Here is a 21544-nt window from a genome sequence, read left to right on the forward strand (position 1 = left end):
GCATTCACGTGTGTGACATTCTGGAACCAGGGAATGGAAGTGAAATGAAACGATCCAGGGTCCCTACCCCTGTTTACTGCACTGTGTGTGCATGTGTATACAGTAATACATAGATCATACAGTGCAGAAGGAGGCCATTCGGCTCATCGAGTCTGCACCGTCCCACTTAAGCCCGCACTTCCACCCTATCCCCATAATCCAATAACTTTTTTTTTGGACACTAAGGGCAATTTATCATGACCAATCCACCTAACCCGCACATCTTTGGACTGTGGGAAACTGGAGCACCCGGAAGAAACCGGGTAACCAATTATTTTTTTTTCCAATTAAGGGGCAATTTAGCGTGGCCAATCCACGTAACCTGCACATCTTTGGGTTGTGGGAGTGAAACCCACGCAGACACGGGGAGAATGTGCAAACTCCACACAGGCAGTGACCCAGGGCTGGGATTTGAACCCGGGTCCTCAGCGCTGCAGTCCCAGTACTAACCACTGTGCCACATGCCGCCCGCCCCTGATGAGGGATAGATCCATCATCCAACCACTGTTGAATAGGCTTCATCACTTGCAATTGAAGCTCATTCATGAAGATTGGGAATGTGGCCGAGGTGGCGGTGTGGGGGAACTAAACAGTTGCCAAAAACTGCCACTTTCACGAGAGGAGGAAACAAGGGTAGAAAATGTGATGATAAACTAAAGCAGCTGAAGAAGAAGTATTTACTGGCCGCATGCCGCAGGAATCGGAACGGGTCGTGGCTGGTAGATCCCACGAGAGACCTCTCGACCGACCTCGCCAAGGAGACAAATGGCAGAATGGCACTTGGCGGCGTCTCCCCGGCGATCAGAAGCTCCAGCTGGGCGGCCTCTGGTCAGTCTGGCATCCTGACACTGCTGGTGCCACCCGGGCATCTTGACACTGCCAGCCTGGCACCCTGGCAGTATCACCCTGGCTATAAGTGCTGGGAATGACCCAGCTAATCCTGCCCAGAACGGACTCTGATTTTCTTTCTTTTTTTTAAATAAATTTAGATTAGCCAATTATTTTTTCTAATTAAGGGGCAATTTAGCGTGGCCAATCCACCTACTCTGCACGTTTTTGGGTTGTGGGGGCGAAACCCACGCAGACACGGGGAGAATGTGCAAACTCCACACGGACTGTGACCCAGAGCCGGGATCGAACCTGGGACCTCAGCGCTGTGAGGCGGTTGTGCTAACCACTAGGCCACCGTGCTGCCCTTCTGATTTTCTTTCTGATTAAATTACGCCCAAAGAATCTGTGGGGTGGAGCAGGGTAGATAGTCTGTAGCAATAGCGACATCTTTCCATGGAGAGCGGCTTGGACTCAAGTGTCTGCAGATCAAACATTACTCAGCCCTGCAGCTGTTCAACAATAAACATTAACCACCTGAATAGCCATTAGCCGTCACCCAAAGAACACCGTGTGTCCAGCAATGGGAGGGTTGGTGAGCCAGAGGTAAATAGAGTCAGCATATTTTATACGTTCAAGTTTATTTAAGCTTATTTCATTGATGAATATAGGAATTTATTAATGTAAAGTACTTGAACCTAAAGGGTATAATGTTTTAATCTTTTATCTAGTAAGAATGGCCCTACAGAACATAACTGCAGCATTTATATTGGGGAGGATTTTGCACTGAGGTTAACCTTGAGTGCAAATGGAGACATGGGCGCAAAATCCTGTGGGAATCGGAAAACAAGATCATCGCCGGCGATATCTCGTTTTCCAATTTCCCACCCTATTGTTAGTGATGTCATGAGGTAAGGGTGGGAACCTCATTTCAACACATTTTAACAAATTATCATATAATTGAAAGGCTTCTCCACCATATGTTCCCCCCAAATTTAGAATTACTGTCACATTGACAATGTTTACAACTGCTTTTCAAAAATGTGAAGCGATCGAGGGGGCCATGCCAGGGGGCACAAAGGTAAGTGCAGCCCCAGGCCACAGGATGAAAAGTCCTCAGGCCAGAGCACAGACAGGATGACCACAGTACTGTCCATGATATTGATTCGATCACCCTCAGCCTTCTAAATCTGGGGAATGCAAGACACATTAATAATTTAACGCATTAAATTCCAATGTTATTCTTGTGTAAATTTAATATAGTGTACTGACCAAGGCTTTGTCCAGCTGAAACATTCCTCTCCATTATACTCCAGGCTCAATGTGAAAAAAAAACAACATCCCCATTAACCTTTGAGGCAGTTTTTTTTCCGTTCCTGTACACTGGCTTTCAAAGAAATTGTATCCAAACTGCTATAAAAAGGAATTGTGACTGGAGATTCACTTGTAGCGTTCTGGGACATTCTAAGGCATCATTCCTTATCTCTGCACTGTGAGAAGACTGAGTTTTAATTGCACTGCAATGCAGACCTGGGTCTTTTGTGTTTGGAGTAGATATTGCAGTGTTCAATACTGCATCATTACTCAGTCACTTGGAAATGCACCATGTGATGAATGACCATCTCTCACTACAACTAGCTGTTTCAAATCTTATACACCTTCTGCTTTGCAACTGTAAGCTGAGTGGACTGCAAGGACTTTCTTTTCACCTTCACAGCTCCAGCATGGAAAATCGCATTATGTTCCGACTCTTATCTATTTTTAACTAATTTTTTAAATTCTGGTTTTGGTACTTGTAATGACTCCATGGTACAGATTGCCGCAGGCCATATGTGTCACAGTCGATATTGACTTTACAAGCACAACACCATAAACTTTCTCTCGCCCTCAGCTATACATTGAGGTTAACAGGGGAGCCAAAAAGCTGCAGTGCAAAGGTGGTGACCTAAAGCTTTGCCCAAGAAATTCAAGTGGCCGAACAATTTAAATGGCACTCCAGCGAGAAATCAGCACCTGAAATTCTGTCAAACCTCTTGGGAGGGTGGAGAATTCTGCATCAGGATTGTGAACAATCTGTGCTGTATTTCACAGATGTTCCTTTATTAACTGTTCCCTTAAGATCATATTGAAGGGAATTCATTAAACACATCAATGATATCCTTCGAGCACAGAGTTTGCAACGAGAACCCATTCTTTATACAGTAGTTGAGATACATTTCTAGTCGTAAGACATTTAAAATAAAAACAGAGGGCGGAATTCTACCAAACTTTGTCAGAGTGTCTGACTGGAAACCAACATGTATCTCTACAGATGCACAGTCAACTTTTCAGATCAGATTTTCAGGCACAGTGCACAAAAAATCTGGGGGCGTGGTTTACGCTGACACTCTGGCAGGGCGGGGCCTAATGGAACCGGCAAAGCCAGCCCCACAGAGATCAAAGATGGTGCCCCAATCAGTGCTGGAAATGAACCCCCCCCCCTCGCCTCCGCCACAGACATGGAGGATCATTCGACAACCATCGGGGCGCCTGCCCCCCACCCACCATCACGGAGGTATCAGGCGCCTCTCCTCTCCCCCACCCCCGTTCCTCCCACACAAGTATTAGGGGCTCTAACCCCTCAAAAGGCATCAGCCCTCCCCGCTAACACAATAAGGTGAACCCCCCACAATGGGCACTCTCTAGAGAGCCCACCTCTGGCACTGTCCTATGGCATAAGTTAGCACTGCCAGGTTAGCACTGCCAAGAAGTAATGCCAGCCCATGCCAGGCACTGCCCGGGCATGTTCCTCCCATCCCGCACCGGCGGCTATACTTACAGTGGCGCCCCTGGCAGGTTCCCTTGGACTGATTCCTGTATTTTAATATAGCTGTTGCTGCATCATGTCAGCGAGGTACGAATATTTAGTCAGGGTGGATCATATGACTGTGAAGTCATTTAATTAGATGAATCTCCTCTGCATCTTTTCCAGTGCAATCACATCCTTCCAGAGTGTGGCGACCAGAACTGCACACAGTACACTAGCTAACAGCTCTATCATAACTTCTGCTATTTTATTCTGTTCTTGGCAAATAAAGGCAAGTGTCCCATATGCCTTCTTAACCACCTTATCTACCTGTTGTGCTACCTTCAGGGATCTTTGGAATACACTCGAAGATCCTTCTGGTCCTCTGTGTTTCCTATCGTCCTCCCGTTCATTGTGTGTTCCCTTGCCTTGGTGATATAGACCAGCCTGTCTATATCACCTGTAATCTGAGGCTTTCTTCCTCGTTATTTACCACACCACTGATCATACATCCTATGTTCCAATCTAGATCATTAATATACACCACAAGGGACCCAACACCAATCCCTGTGGAACACCACTGGGCACAGTCTTCCAATCATTTAAAAAAAAAAATAATTTTTATTGAAATTTTTGAAAAATGTATAACAACAGAACAATAATAATAATAAACACCCCCCCGGCACCATATAACGACCCCCCCCCCCCCCCAACCCAATAAAAAACAAAATAAATTAACAATAAATTAAATTAACATACACAATGCCCCCCTGAAACCCCCTTTCCCCTCCTCCCCCCCCCCCGGGTTGCTGCTGCTGCTGACCTAGTTCCCTATCATTGAGCCAGAAAGTCGAGGAAAGGCTGCCACCGCCTAAAGAACCCTTGTACCGACCCCCTCATGGCGAATTTGACCTTCTCCAGCTGAATGAATCCCGCCATGTCATTAATCCAGGTCTCCACGCTTGGGGGTCTAGCATCTTTCCACTGCAACAAGATCCTCCGCCGGGTTACTAGGGACGCAAAGGCCAAAACACCGGCCTCTTTCGCCTCCTGCACTCCCGGCTCCACCCCAACCCCACATATCGCGAGTCCCCAGCCTGGTTTGACCCTGGATCCTACCACCCTCGACACCGTCCTCGCCACCCCCTTCCAGAAATCCCCCAGTGCCGGGCATGCCCAAAACATATGGGCATGGTTCGCTGGGCTCCCCGAACACCTAATGCACCTGTCCTCACCCCCAAAAAACCTGCTCATCCTTGTCCCGGACATATGAGCCCTGTGCAGTACCTTGAACTGGATGAGTCTAAGCCTCGCACATGAAGAGGAGGAGTTCACCCTCTCCAGGGTGTTCGCCCTCAATCTGCTCCCCCAGCTCCATTTCCCACTTAGCCGTCAGCTCCTCTACCGACGCCTCCTCCACCTCCTGCATCACCTGGTAGATGTCAGACACCTTCCCATCCCCTACCCGCACCCCCGAAAGCACACTATCCCTTACCCCCCGCGGGGGCAGCAAAGGGAACCCCTCCACCTGCCGCCTAGCAAACGCCTTGACCTGAAGGTACCTGAACATATTCCCCAGGGGGAGCTCAAACTTCTCCTCCAGCTCACCCAGGCTCACAAACCTCCCGTCAATGACCAGGTCTCCCAACTTCCTTATGCCCGCCCTGTGCCACCCCAGGAACCCGCCATCAATGTTCCCCAGGACAAACCGATGGTTCCCCCGCAGCGGGGCCTCCACTGAGCCCCCCACTTCCCCCCTGTGTCGCCTCCACTGCCCCCAAATCTTGAGGGTAGCCGCCACCACCGGGCTCGTAGTGTACCTCGTTGGAGGGAGCGGCAACGGCGCCGTTACCAGTGCCTTCAGGCTCGTGCCTCCACAGGACGCCATCTCCATCCATTTCCATGCTGCCCCCTCCCCATCCATTACCCACTTACATACCATCGAGACATTAGCCGCCCAATAGTACCCAGAGAGGTTGGGCAGCGCCAGCCCCCCTCTATCCCTGACCCGCTCCAAAAAGACCCTCCTCACCCTCGGAGTCCCGTGCACCCAAACAAATCCCGTGATGCTGCTGTTCACCCTCCTAAAAAAGGCCCTCGGAATGAAAATGGGGAGGCACTGAAACAAAAACAAAAACCTCGGGAGCACCGTCATTTTAACGGAATGTACTCTACCCACCAACCACAGCGGCAGCATGTCCCACCTTTTAAACTCCTCCTCCATCTGCTCCACCAACCTAGTAAAATTAAGCCTATGCAAAGTCCCCCAACTCCTAGCCACCTGAACCCCCAGGTACCTAAAACTCCTCACTGCCCTTTTTAGCGGGAGCCTACCAATCCCCTCCTCCTGATCTCCCGGGTGTACAACAAACAGCTCGCTCTTGCCCAGGTTCAACTTATAGCCCGAGAAACTCCCAAACTCAGCAAGCATCTCCATCATCTCTGGCATTCCCCCCACCGGGTCTGCTACATACAGCAGCAAGTCATCTGCATAAAGCGACACTCGGTGCTCCTCCCCACCCCGCACCAGACCCCTCCACCTCCCCGACTCCCTGAGCGCCATGGCCAGAGGCTCAATTGCCAACGCAAAAAGCAAGGGGGACAGGGGACACCCCTGCCTCGTCCCACGGTAGAGCCTGAAGTACTCGGACCTCCTCCCATTTGTCGCTACACTCGCCATCGGGGCCTCGTACAGCAACCTCACCCATTTAATAAACCCCTCCCAAACCCGAACCTCTCTAACACCTCCCACAAGTACCCCCACTCAACCCTATCAAAGGCCTTCTCCGCATCCAATGCCACCACAATCTCCGCCTCTCCTTCTGCTGCCGGCATCTTTATCACATTTAGCAGCCTTCGCACGTTAGTGTTCACCTGCCTCCCCTTCACAAAACCCGTCTGATCTTCATGTATCACCCCCGGCACACAGTCCTCTATTCTAGTGGCCAAGATCTTCGCCAGCAACTTGGCGTCTAAATTCAGCAGTGAAATCGGCCTGTATGAACCGCACTGCAAGGGGTCCTTATCACGCTTCAGGATCAGGGAAATCAGCGCCCGTGACATCGTTGGGGGCAAAACTCCCCCCTCCCAAGCCTCGTTAAAGGTCCGAACCAACAGGGGGCCCAACAGGTCCGCGTATTTCTTTTATAAAATTCAACCGGGAACCCATCCGGTCCCGGCGCCTTCCCCGACTGCATGTGGCCAATCCTTCTAACCAGCTCCTCCAACTCGATCGGCGCCCCCAGTCCCTCCACCTGCTCCTCCTGCACCCTTGGAAATCGCAGCCTGTTCAAAAAGCTCTCCATTCCGCCCCCCCCCCCCCCTTTCACTCCACCAATCTCCCTAGCCGCATCCCGCTTGCGAAGCTGATGCGCCAGCATCCTGCTCGCCTTCTCTCCATACTCATAGACCGCTCCCTGCGCCTTCCTCCACTGTGTCTCCGCCTTTCTGGTGGTCAATAAATCAAACTTGGCCTGCAGGCTACGCCGCTCCCCCAGCAATCCCTCCTGCGGGGCCTCCGCATACCTCCTGTCTACACTCAGCAGCTCCCCCACCAGTCTCACCCTCTCCCTCCTCTCCCCCCCCTCCCTATGGGCTCGGATGGAAATCAGCTCCCCCCTAATCACTGCCTTCAGAGCCTCCCACACCATCCCCACCCGGACCTCCCCAGTATCATTGGCCTCGAGGTACCTCTCAATACATCCCCGGACACCTCCTCATCAGCCAACAACCCCACGTCCAGACGCCAAAGCGGGCGCTGGTCCCGCACCTCCCCCATCTCCAGATCCACCCAATACGGAGCATGGTCCGAAATTGCTGTAGCCGAATATTCGGCATCCTCCACCCTCGGGACCAGCCCCCTACTCAGCGCAAAAAAATCAATACGGGAATAAACCCTGTGCACGTGGGAGAAAAAGGAGTACTCCCGGGCCCTCGGCCTCCCAAACCTCCAGGAATCCACCCCTCCCATCTGGTCCATAAACCCCCTCAACACCTTGCCCGCCGCCGGCCTCCTACCTTTCCTAGAAGTAGAACGATCCAGTGGGGGATCCAGTACCGTATTGAAGTCCCCCCCATGATCAGGCCCCCCGCCTCCAGGTCAGGAATGCGGCCCAACATATGCCTCATGAAACCAGCATCATCCCAATTTGGGGCATAAACATTTACCAACACCACCCTCTCCCCCTGCAGCCTACTGCTCACCATCACATATCTGCCGCCACTATCAGCCACCACCTCAGACGCCTCAAATGCCACCCTCTTCCCCACCAGGATCGCCACCCCCCGGTTCTTCGCGTCGAGCCCTGAATGGAAAACTTGCCCCACCCACTCCTTCCTCAGACGAACCTGGCCCGCCACCTTCAGGTGAGTCTCCTGAAGCATGGCCACGTCGGCCTTCAGCTCCTTCAGATGCGAAAACACCCGGGCCTGCTTAACCAGCCCATTCAACCCCCTCACGTTCCACGTGATCAGCCGGATCAGGGGGTCCTTGTAGGTGACCCACAGGCGAGCAGGCTGCAGCATGCCGAATTTCACCTGCCTGCTGTGGAGCACCGCCTTCGTCCGGTTGAACCCGGCCCTCCGCTTGGCCACCTCCGCACTCCAGTCCTGGTAGACGCGCACTACCGAATTCTCCCACTTGCTGCTCCTCACCTTCTTTGCCCATCGCAGAACACACTCCCAGTCACTGAACCGATGGAACCGCACCAGCACCGCCCACGGGGGTTCATTTGCCTTAGGCCTCCTGGCCAGTACTCTGTGGGCCCCCTCAAGCTCCAGGGGCAGATGGAAAGATCCTGCCCCCACCAGCAAGTTCAGCATCACGGCCACATAAGCCGGCAGGTCCGACCCCTCCAGCCCCTCCGCGAGGCCCAGGATCCGCAAGTTCTTCCTCCTTGACCGAAACTCCATCTCCTCAAAATGATCCTGCCACTTTTTGTGGAGCGCCTCGTGCATCTCCACCTTCCCCACGAGGGCCGAGACCTCATCCTCGCGCTCAGAGGCCTGCTGCTGCAACTCAAGAATCGCTGCACCCTGGGTTGTCTGGGTCTCCAGCAGCTTACTTGTCGTAACCTTCAGAGAGTCCAGCAACTCCACTTTCAGCTCCGTAAAATAGCACAGAAGGGACGCCTGCTGCTCCTCCACCCACTGCCTCCACTCCTCGGGGGCTCCACCGGCCGCCATTTTGTCCACCTTCCCCCGCTTTTCCAGGGGAGCTGCTGCCGTTTTTTTCCTCGCCCCACTCCGGGTCCGCACCATAAATCCCGGGGGGTAATGCTCCAGACCCCTTTACACACTGGGAATCGTCTAATCAGCGTCGTTTGGGGCCCTTGAAAGAGCCCACAAGTCCTATGAAAGTGGGAGCTGCCGAACGTGCAGCTTAGCTCCGCATTGCCGCCACCGGAAGTCACAGTTTTCCAATCATAAAAACAACCTTTGACCATCACTCTCAGCCTCAAGGCAATGGGCCAAGTGCTGGCAAATGGGATTAGGCAGGTCAGGTATTTTTCATACACGGTGCAGACTCGATGGGCCAAAGGGCCTTTTCTGCACTGTATTTTCTGTGATTCTGTGCCTTTGCAACTAAGCCAATTTTGGATTCAATTTGCCAAATTGCCCTGGATCCCATGGACTCTTACATTCTTGACCTGTCTTGCATGTGAACCCTTGTCAGAAGCCTCACTGAAGTTCATGTAGACTTCATCAACTGCATCAACTGCACTACTCTCAACTACACTCCCAGTCATCTCCTCAAAAAATTCAATCAAATTTGTTCGACATTTGGGCGGTACAGTGGTTAGCACTGCTGCCTCACAGCGCCAGGGACTCAGGTTCAATTCCGGCCTTGGGTGACTGTCTGTGGAGTTTGAACGTTCTCCCCGTGTCTCCATGGGTTTTCTCCAGATGCTCTGGTTTCTTCCCACAGTCCAAAGATGTGCAGATTAGGTGGATTGGCCATGCTAAATTGCCCCTTAGTGTTCAAAATAGATGTGTAGATTAGGTTAAGGGATTATTGGGATAGGGCAGGGAAGCAAATTTGGGTGGAATACTCTTTCAAAGGGTCGATGTAGATGCAATGGGGCAAATGGCCTCCTTCTACATTGTATGATCTATGATCGCCCCTTGACAAAGCCATGCTGATTATCCTCGATTGATCCAAGCCTCAGATCAATTATGTCCCTCAGAACCCTTTCCAATAATTTCTCTCCCACTCCTGTAGTTACCTGTTTTTCCGCATTTCCCTTCTTGAATACAACATTTGGACTCTTTCCACCACTTTTTGTTTTTATTTCAGATCCCCAGCATCTGCAATATTTTGCTTTTATCTAAGACCATTGGCTTATTTCTTATCTGACATCCAAGGTGAGGTCATCATCTCATCCAAGCTTGGGTACAAATGTAACAAAGTATCCATTTTAAAATATAGTGTGCTATTTCTCAACAATATATCAGACTTGTGGATCTAATTTTATTCAGGGAAGATATTGTATTGTATGACCTGGCTCTTATTTTTCAATATACCTGTCTGGATGCCACCCCACTAGAGTTATTGCAGCATTTCTATTGATCAAAGCTGGGACAGAGTTTCATTCAGTCTTTTTGTGCAGTGACTGATTGTAAAGGGGAAAATACCAAGGCAATTGAAACAGTGAAACTTCATCCAAAGTGATGCCACTGGACACAAAAAGTGCAAGAACCTGCATTCTCCCCACGTAAACTGGAAAACGTGGAAGCTTCAACTCTCGAAGATCATCTGACTGTTAAGGCTAAATCCTGATTGATGTAAGAAAAAGTGTCTGAGGCCTGATTGGCCAAAAGAAAGCCGCTTTTCCAAACCAGGAAGTTTACAGAGCTGAGGAAAAATGGGTTTTTGGCATAAATGCTGTAGAGTTTATGAAAACGTGACTCATATCCCCACCCAGGCTGCTGTTTTATAAGAACTTTGTTACTTGGAAGATGCTTCACAGGAATACCTTAAAAGCAAAACCTGACACGAAACCACAGAAGGAAATATTGGAGAAGATGACCAAAATGTTGGCCAAAGAAGCAGATTTTAAGGAGCATCTTGAAGAAGTAAAGACTGGGCGCGATTCTCCGCTGCCCACGACGGGTCGGAGAATAGCGGGAGGGCCTTCCCGACATTTTTCCCGCCCTCCCGCTTCCCCCCCCCCCCACGGCCGCCCCACGACACAAATCGCTGCTCGCCGTTTTTTACGGCGAACAGCAATTCTCCCCAGGCCGATGGGCCGAGTTCCCAGGCCTTTACGGCCATTTTCACGAACGCAATCACACCTGCTCTCACCGTTCGTGAAAACGGCCGCAAAGTGCCGTCCCGGACAACCATGGCACCAAGGGTGGCATGGGCCTGCAATCAGTGGGCACCGATCGCGGGCAGCGGGTCCGATACCCGCGCACAAATTGTACTTCTGCCGCCCCGCAGGATCAGTCCGCGGTGCGGCTGAGGGGCATGACGGCCCGCGCATGCGCGGGTTTGACGCGCCTGCGTGATGACGTCATCCGCGCATGCGCGGGTTGGATAGCATGCGCGGCTGACGTTATCGTGCGCATCAGCCGCCGTGACGCTTGGCGCGCGGACTTAGCGACGGTCGCTAAGCCCGCAATGCCGTGCTTCACGGGGCCGCGCTGCTAGCCCCGCCCGGGGGGGGGGAGAATCGGGTCCTGGGAGGGGGCGCGGAGGCTGCCGTGAAACATGGCCAGTTTCACGGCAGCCTTTACGACTCGCCGCATTTGCGGAGAATCGCGCCTCCGAAGGGGGAATTCCAGAGCTTAACATCTTGGCAGCTGACAACAAGAGGGGGGAGGGAAAATTTACCTCCGTCACAATTACACCGGACATCATTGTACCTTTTGATACAAGCAGTTTCAGTATTGGCAGTTACACTGAAGGGATTCAAACATGGAGTTCTGGGAAAGAGAGACACACATTTGGGATGCTGCAATATATTGAAAGATTTTGGCGAGGTAAGGGGGATGTGATGGTAGTTGCAGTTGGAATGGTAATTTGCAACATCGGTGGGGTCAAGGTTTGGTTTTTTTCTGTGGAGAGGTGATGGCAGCAAATTTGAAGGAAAGTGGAGCTGTATCTGAAGAGAGAACGGTTAATGATGCCAGTTAACACGGGAGCTGGGAATGGAAGTTGGATGCTGAGCAGTTTAGTCGGAATAGGTCGGTGAGATGATGGCAAGATGAACTCAGTGACGGCCTGAGGGGCAATAGGAAAGATACGAGAGAATAATGCATGTTCAGGACTAAAGATCTTGTCCTGTGTAATGAGACAGGATTGATTCATGATCTCATAGTTAGGGATCCTCTCGGAAGGAGCGATCACAATATGGTGGAATTTAAAATACAGATGGAGGGTGAGAAAGTAAAATCAAACACTAGTGTTTTGTGTTTAAACAAAGGAGATTACAATGGGATGAGAGAAGAACTAGCTAAGGTAGACTGGGAGCAAAGACTTTATGGTGGAACAGTTGAGGAACAGTGGAGAACAGGGGGCAGCAGGGTAGCATGGTGGTTAGCATAAATGCTTCACAGCTCCAGGGTCCCAGGTTCGATTCCCGGCTGGGTCACTGTCTGTGTGGAGTCTGCACGTCCTCCCCCTGTGTGCGTGGGTTTCCTCCGGGTGCTCCGGTTTCCTCCCACAGTCCAAAGATGTGCGGGTTAGGTGGATTGGCCATGCTAAATTGCCCGTAGTGTCCTAAAAAGTAAAGGTTAAGGGGGGGGTTGTTGGGTTACAGGTATAGGGTGGATACGTGGGTTGAGTAGGGTGATCATGGCTCGGCACAACATTGAGGGCCGAAGGGCCTGTTCTGTGCTGTACTGTTCTATGTTCTATGTTCTATGTAACCTTCCAAGCGATTTTTCACTGTACCAACAAAAAGGAAGGACAGTAGAAAGAGGGAAAATCGACCGTGGATATCTAAGGAAATAAGGGAGAGTATCAAATTGAAGGAAAAAGCATATAAAGTGGCAAAGATTGGTGGGAGACTAGAGGACTGGGAAATCTTTAGGGGGCAACAGAAAGCTACTAAAAAAGTTATAAAGAAGAGTAAGATAGAGTATGAGAGTAAACTTGCTCAGAATATAAAAACAGACAGTAAAAGTTTTTATAAATATATAAAACAAAAAAGAGTGGCTAAGGTAAATATTGCTCCTTTAGAGGATGAGAAGGGAGTTTTAATAATGGGAGATGAGGAAATGGCTGAGGAACTGAACAGGTTTTTTTGGGTCGGTCTTCACAGTGGAAGACACAAATAACATGCCAGCGACTGATAGAAATGAGGCTATGACAGGTGAGGACCTTGACAGGATTGTTATCGCTAAGGAGGTAGTGATGGGCAAGCTAATGGGGCTAAAGGTAGACAAGTCTCCTGGCCCTGATGGAATGCATCCCAGAGTGCTAAAAGAGATGGCTAGGGAAATTGCAGATGCACTAATGATGATTTACCAAAATTCACTAGACTCTGGGGTGGTCCCGGTGGATTGGAAATTAGCAAACGTGACACCACTGTTTAAAAAAGGAGGTAGGCAGAGAGCAGGAAATTATAGGCCAGTGAGCTTAACTTCGGTAGTAGGGAAAATGCTGGAATCTATCATCAAGGAAGAAATAGCAAGGCATCTGGATAGAAATTGTCCCATTGGGCAGACGCAGCATGGGTTCATAAAGGGCAGGTTGTGCCTAACTAATTTAGTGGAATTTTTTGAGGACATTACCAGTGCAGTAGATAACGGGGAGCCAATGGATGTGGTATATCTGGATTTCCAGAAAACCTTTGACAAGGTGCCACACAAAAGGTTGCTGCATAAGATAAAGATGCATGGCATTAAGAGTAAAGTAGTAGCATGGATAGAGGATTGGTTAATTAATAGAAAGCAAAGAGTGGGGATTAATGGGTGTTTCTCTGGTTGGCAATCAGTAGCTAGTGGTGTCCCTCAGGGATCCATGTTGGGCCCACAATTGTTCACAATTTACATAGATGATTTGGAGTTGGGGACCAAGGGCAATGTGTCCAAGTTTGCAGATGACACTAAGATGAGTGGTAAAGCGAAAAGTGCAGAGGATACTGGAAGTCTGCAGAGGGATTTGGATAGGTTAAGTGAATGGGCTAGGGTCTGGCAGATGGAATACAATGTTGACAAATGTGAGGTTATCCATTTTGGTAGGAATAACAGCAAACGGGATTATTATTTAAACGATAAAATATTAAAGCATGCCGCTGTGCAGAGAGACCTGGGTGTGCTAGTGCATGAGCCACAGAAAGTTGGTTTACAGGTGCAACAGGTGATTAAGAAGGCAAATGGAATTCTGTCCTTCATTGCTAGAGGGATGGAGTTTAAGACTAGGGAGGTTATGTTGCAATTGTATAAGGTGTTAGTGAGGCCACACCTGGAGTATTGTGTTCAGGTTTGGTCTCCTTACTTGAGAAAGGACATACTGGCACTGGAGGGTGTGCAGAGGAGATTCACTAGGTTAATCCCAGAGCTGAAGGGGTTGGATTATGAGGAGAGGTTGAGTAGACAGGGACTGTACTCGTTGGAATTTAGAAGGATGAGGGGGGAATCTTATAGAAACATTTAAAATTATGAAGGGAATAGATAGGATAGATGCGGGCAGGTTGCTTCCACTGGCGGGTGAAAGCAGAACTAGGGGACATAGCCTCAAAATAAGGGGAAATACATTTAGGACTGAGTTTAGGAGGAACTTCTTCACCCAAAGGGTTGTGAATCTATGGAATTCCTTGCCCAGTGAAGCAGTTGATGCTCCTTCATTACATGTTTTTAAGGTAAAGATAGATAGTTTTTTGAAGAATAAAGTGATTAAGGGTTATGGTGTTCGGGCCGGAAAGTGGAGCTGAGTCCACAAAAGATCAGCCATGATCTCATTGAATGGCGGAGTAGGCTCGAGGGGCCAGATGGCCTACTCCTGCTCCTAGTTCTTATGTTCTTATGCTCTTAAAGCTTTTGATAAAATATGGTCTGGTACACTCGTGGACGGCAGAGACATGGCAGAGACATCTGATCGAATTGCCTCCATCTCAGTGACAGAAGTCCATGGGTGGCACAGTGATTAGCACTGCTGTCTCACAGTACCAGGGAAGCAGGCTCGATTCAGCCTCAGGTGACTGTCTGTGTGAAGTTTGCACATTCTCCCCGTGACTGCGTGGATTTCCTCAGGATGCTCCGGTTTCCTCCCACAGTTCAAAGATGTGCAGGTTAGTTGGATTTGTCATGATCGATGTGCAGGGTCATGGGGATAGCTAGGGGAGTGGGCCGAGATGGAGTGCTCTTTCGGAGGGTCAATGATTATGGGGGAGGATCACCACTATTCTTAGAAGTCCCCCTATACCAAAAAGGGCCGACATTCTAAATGGTGAACATGGATTCTCACTCGCTGAATCCGATGCAGGCTTTGGTGGGTGCTATTCAGGTCAAACTATATTTTCAAGTTATCCTCTGGCATAACCCATACCTTCACCGAAGATTTCATCTACTTACCACTTAGTAGCATCGATCCTTGGTGCCGCATTGCTAAGTAAGTAAAGTAGACTTTAGGAAAAAACCACTGTTTCAGGTTAAATTAAGTTATTTTATTATTGTATTTTTTCTTTTAAAAGCTGCAATCACTTTCTTTACAGAAAGGTAAAAAGATCTTGCTTCTGGATCCTGCTGGTTGGCTGAAGGGACCTTCAGGCCCAACTTGACAATCTATCTTCTTTAAAGTCTAGTCTTCTTTAGATGTATTAGCTGTTTTAGCTCGGCTGCTATGTCTTATCTTTCCCATGACCGAGCTGGCTGTAAGCTGACTCTGCTTCTCGTGTTCCTTCTCTCCTTCTCTCTGAGTTCTGATTCTGCTTCTGCTTCTGCTTCTGCTAGTTCCTGCTCTGGTCTCTGGGTTTATATTCTCTTTCTAACAGTTATTCAGTTTTTATGACCTTATTGTAAAATAACTTATTTCACTTTGATTGTAAAAAGTATCTTTGATCTAAACATTCTAATACAACTAAGTATTCATTTTGACATAACCTCACCTCTCAGGCCTCTGATTACATTGTTTCCTTTTTGATGTTCAAAGTTGCTTTGGTTTCAATAGAGGTGTGAATTTTGGTTTGGTTCCTGTCATTTCTATAGTTTTATTTTCCAATTGTGTCCCCAACTCATAATTTTGACTTTGATTTTAGCTTTAAATTATGTTTCTCGAAGACTGATAGTCTCCAATTCTCTTTAATTTACTTGGTGTTAGTAGAATTTCACACCTAGAATTGTAACCAAATTCAACTGAACCTCATCCTTTCCTTTCCAGCTGTTTACTAAGATAGTTAATTTCAATGAAGGTGTGAAACATTGCTTTTCGCTGTATGCTAAAAAATTAACTTGGTTATAACTTGAAAGACCTGCCTGTTTTAAACATTCGTCACTTAATTCAACTGAAATCTTCATCCATGCTTTTCCAGATGCTTACTAAGATAGTTACTTTCAATGAAGGTGTGAGCCATTGTTTTTAGCTTCATACAAAAATCCTGTTTTGTTTGCTGAGCCTGTTTGGGAGAAAGAATCTGCATTTTATAATCCTGCTCTTTGCAGCTGCTAACCTTTCGTGGGATCTTTCCCTGTATCCTCTCATGTTTCTCTCAGGCCAGATATTGTCAGACTTCCATGTTTCAAATGACACATCTTTCCATATTATGAATTACAGGTCAGTGCAGACTCGATGGGCCAAATGGCCTCCTTCTGCATTGTATGAATTCTCCTCACACTTGGTGTTAGAGATGCCGTTGGAGGATTGGTTTCCCGGTGACGAGGAGTGCAGTCAATCCCGTTGAAAAGGGCGGGACCAGTGGATCCCGATGGCGGACCACCTCAGTTGCCGAAAAACATGTGGCAGGGTGGTCGGTAAATTCTGCCCCACATCACGATTAATATGTATACTTCCAGTCTCCTCATTAGGGCGGCACGGCAGCACAGTGGTTAGCACAGTTGCTTCACAGCTCCAGGGTCCGAGGTTCGATTCCCAGCTTGGGACACTGTCTGTGTGGAGTCTGCACGTTCTCTCTGTGTCTGCATGGGTTTCCTCCAGGTGCTCCGGTTTCCTCCCACAATTTCCCTTAGTGTCCAAAAAGGTTAGTTGGGGTTACTGGGTTACAGAGATAGGGTGGAGATGTGGGTTTAGGTGGGATGATCTTTCCAAGGGCAAGTGCAGACTCTATATTCCGAATGGCCTCCTACTGCACTGTAAATTCTATGATTTGAAAAAGGATATAATTGCGTTAGAAGCAATTCAAAGAAGGTTCAGTCAAGTCATACCTGGTCATTGGGTTTGTTTTATGATGAAAGGTTGACTAGGTTGAGTCCATACTCACTGAAGTTTACAAGAAGTATGCCAAATGTATAAGATGCTGGGGCAACTTGACAGGATGGAGAGTGCTACACTTGTGTGGTAGGCTAGACACAGTTTATGTATACGGTGTCTTTCTTTTAAGATAGAGGGTGGGATTCTCCGGCCCTGCCCGCCCAGCGACCGGAAATTCTCACTCAATATCAATGGACCTTTACATATCCGCGTTCTACCCATGGCCATCTTGCGGCATGCCCAGATCTCTTTTCTCTCAGAGGATTGATCGTCTAGAATTCTCTTTCTGAGAAGGCAGTGGAGACTGGGTCATTGAAATTATTCAATGCTGTGTTAGATCGATTCTTGATTGACAAGAGAGTCAATGATTATGGGGGAGGATCAGGAAAGTCAAGGCCACAACCAGACCAGCCACGATCCGATTGAATGGTGGAGCAGACTAAGGGGCTGAGTGGCCCACTGCTCCTAAGTCCTACGTTCCTATTTTCCAAGATAATATTGAAATAGTGAGCAGTTTTGTCAGGTGAGAGCATGACCCAGTGATTCTTTATGTGGTCCAGCCAGGTCTTTAATCATTAACTCTTGTTCATGTAAATATAATCTCAAAACTGTTATTGTTAGAATGCTACATCAGATCTTTGTACAGCTGGCTCCAGCCTGGCTCGGTTATTCCCTTGACTCTAACTCGATAAAGAGATAACTGCGGACTGACACACGTATTACTGAAATTATATTCACAACAGTGCGTATCTGGCGGCCTTACTTTAGTCGGTCAGTAATCTTATGACTCAGCACAAGTTTCAGTTCTAGATTCAGTATAAATCATTACAAAATATGACCTGAGTTGTGCTGCTATTGTTCCATTGGATATGTAATGATTTCCAATCTGATTTATCTTCAGGTACACAGAAATAGATCAGAGAAACAGGCCATTCAGTACAACCGGTCTGTGTCGGTGTTCACCTTGCACTTGAGCAAATAATTCTAAGCACATTTGCCTACCCTGTTCTCTAGACCTTTATCTCCACCCACCTATCCAACCTAATCTCGAATGTTGACATAGGCACCATGTTCCTTCCCGAACTGCCGACAAACATTGGCTGGTCCGGCACCCATTTTCCAACCCACCTGATTTTCGTGGAAAGAAAAATTGAACAAAGTTTTAAATGAGCACATATTTGTCTGCATCGGTCTATTGTTGCGATCTCAATTCTGGGGTCTGAAGGTTCTAGCCCCACCTCAAAACGCAAGTTTTTCTTTCTGTTTAATTCCTAACAGCGCAGAAATAGTAGGCATTGCTTTGCGTTACCAGTTACTCGTGAACATCCAGCTTGCTGTTTTGTGCAAGCACAGCTAGTTTTAGTCTTTTGCAGAGAATGGAGAACATGTCAAAGTTGTAGATCTGTGATGCCGAGTTTCCTTTTTTTTTGCTGCACATTTGAAGCATTAGTTTTTTATTAATTTTTGCTGACATTAATTATCTTTCTATTCCTGTACTCCTCAGGTTAATGGACACAGCCAGAGAAATGACTCGCGAATCATTGCCAATTAAATGCCTTGAAGCTGTGATTCTTGGAATGTATCCTTCTTTTACGGGTTTATGTAGTTTTTGTGAGTCATTTTGTGACTAAAAACTCATTAAACGGGATAATCCATGTGCTGGGTCTATAAAAATTGATATTAAACTAGAAGGGAGGTGATGTCAGGCAGTCCTGTTGCTAGGAGACCAAAGGAGAATTCCAACGCAGGAAGCCAGGAAGATGAAATCTTTACGCAAGAGTTCATTTTGTTCCATCGATTATCATCAAGTCATTTAAAGTGGGTCAACTGCCAGCCACTTAGAAAAGCAGGATAGATTGCAGTTTAACTCTTGATGTCCTATGGTAGGTTTTATTTAACTGTCTGAGCATAAACGCAGGAAAGAAGAGGATTCAATATTCACAAAAAAATGACATGTATAACCTAGACAATGTTGGATTATTTAACATTTCCTTTGACTTCTTCAAAATAAAATCCATTACTTTCCATCCACATTTCCTTAGCTGATTTATGAATTGAGCTTTCCAATTCTGCATTGAAAAGTGAGGCATTTTGTCACCATTTTCTTGAGTGGATAGAGGGCAAGTACTTTGAACACAATTACAATGTAAGGTAAAGTCACCATAGTCCCAGATGATCATAGGTTTCTCTCCCCTTTTAGGAGGAGAGTTGACTCGTGGTGGTTTAACCTGAGGGTCACCACACCTGAGGCGAGGGGCAAGGTTGAGAGGCGGGCCTTCATGAATAACCTCAGCCGGTACAGCAATTCTGCATTGAGAAAGATTATAATATCATACTTATCTGTTTGATCACAATTCTTCGGAAGTCAGCTTCAAAATTTTACAACTAAGCCATTTACAACTGTAGGAGTGAACAAGGGATCGCACATTATGATTTACTTAATAAGCTACTGGTGACCGAACAAAGAATTTTACGTACTGAGACCAATGACGTGGATCAACACAAATCCGGTCAAACTTGGTAATATTATTCACCATTTCATTCTGTCCCATTTGCAGCACTCGTTGAGAAAGTTTTTTTTCCATTGCAGCCTCCAGTTACAAAATTGTGAGATAATTGAGCCAAAATATTTGAGTCTCCTTACGAGTGCTGTCTCTGTGATCAACTGAGGCGTGTGTGTGTGTTGGAGTGCTTGAAGACACCACAGGAATTGGACTTCACTGAGCATTGCATGTTTCATACATTGAGCTTAATGTGTTCGGAAATGATTTGACAGCATTTTCTTAAAGATCATTTTTAACCTCTGCAGCATTGAAAGCCAAGGTCACTTGGTTTGGTCACTGTTTTTGTTATACTCCTGATGCTCCTTGGTTCTGATGCTTACTGGATATTGTAAGGTAGGAATAAGATTCATCTTATCTCTCGCTCATAGATAAGTCAGTCTGGTGTGATTGAATATAAAGCAAAATTTATTTCTTAATAGCACATTTTGGTACATTCACACAAAATTAACTGGAAAGTGCTTTTTCCCGTGTGTCTCAAAATGTCCTGAAGTACCAAGTAGAAACAAAAACTTCAAGATAAAAGTGACTTCAGATTTACAAAATTAAAAGTCATTTCAACAAAGGTCTTTAAATGTAATGTTTATTCTCCGACGGCTATAATTTTCTTTGCAAATCAGTTAGATGGATCACATTCTTAAGGGAATCCTGATCTGGGTTTAATCCCTTACTTAGTTTCATTGGTTCTGATTCTCAGCTGAGACCCCCTTGATTCATTCAGGAAAGTGTCAGTAATTTAACAGGTGATTGGTTAATTATACATTAATCAATTACTCCAAATTAATTAAACGCCCCATGACTTTTGTCCCACGTTCAAACTCCCTGTCACGCCTGGTCTCAGCTACGATATTGTTTCAAGCTTGTCGAGTGTACCTTCCATATCATCTCATATCAGAACTTGTAGTACATTATTCATAACATTTGAAACAGTCGTGGACAGTATTCAAACAATTATAACTTACTCTACAAATTCAGTAGTTTTCAAGAATCATTTCAGCTAATATTTTAAAGGAACCCCCTCTATAATTGTTGAATCCAACAGTAGATATTAAGAATTTTCATGTGTAACTTTGCATACCCTGAGGCCTGCTGGGAATCTGGAGTGTGCGCCCAGTGGCATTTCCAGGAATATCTGCCGACTAAAATGAGTTGTAGCTATGAATCTCCCAGCATTTGAATCTCAGTACCAGATTTGAAATTAACAACATCTAGTGTGCCGATTAAAACTATTCACAGAAGGAAGAAGTTCCTGATCAAAATGGGAATTAAGCACATTGTCTTTGCAGCTGTGGGACATGGGGCAGTTGTGGTGTTTGGAGGGTAATCATCTCAGGCCCAGGACACCACTGCAGGAGTTTCTCAGGGTTGTGTCCAAGGCCCAAGCATCTTCAGCTGCTTCAATAGCCTTCCTTCCATTATGAGGTTAGAAGTGAGGATGTTCGCTGATGACCGCATAATGTTCAGCAGCATTCATGACTCCTCAGATACTGACACAGTCCATATCAAAATGCAGCAAGACCTGGACAATATCCAGGCTTGGGCTGACAGTGGCAAGTAATATTCGCACCAGACAAATGCCAGGCAATAGCCATCTATAATAATAACCTTTATTAGTTGTACTGATGTCATGGTTGTGTTGTAATTCACCGACTAACCGCTAGGAGTCTCAATAGTATATAAGCGAATGTTAGAGTCAGGTGACTTCAGACTGATGAGGGAGCTGGGACAGAGATAGTGGCTTGTGCCTGTTCATACTGTGATCCATCTGTTGTTTGTATATGCTTGGCCCACAGTTATTGTTAATCTTTTTGACGGATGGCTTGATTTCTATTACAAGCACGCTTGTAGCTAATGCTACAAAGGATTTATTAACATTAACTGTGGGTCAAATATATAAAAACACCAGATGAATAACAGCATAGGAAGGAGCTGTGCTCCGAAAGCTAGTGTTTGAAACAA

The 21544-nt window shown here is 47.1% G+C and overlaps 1 protein-coding gene across 1 annotated transcript in view; it reads left to right on the top strand.

Moving 5' to 3' along the window:
- vash2 (vasohibin 2) overlaps nucleotides 1-21544 on the top strand; it is a 198134-nt gene that overhangs the window by 49971 nt on the left and 126619 nt on the right. The window contains exon 4 of the mRNA XM_038811273.1: nucleotides 18529-18603. Within this exon, the coding sequence (XP_038667201.1) occupies nucleotides 18529-18603 (75 nt within the window). The remainder of the gene's footprint in view (nucleotides 1-18528; nucleotides 18604-21544) is intronic.

Source organism: Scyliorhinus canicula, chromosome 1 (assembly GCF_902713615.1).
Source record: "Scyliorhinus canicula chromosome 1, sScyCan1.1, whole genome shotgun sequence".
In the NCBI taxonomy this organism is placed as follows: Eukaryota; Metazoa; Chordata; class Chondrichthyes; order Carcharhiniformes; family Scyliorhinidae; genus Scyliorhinus; species Scyliorhinus canicula.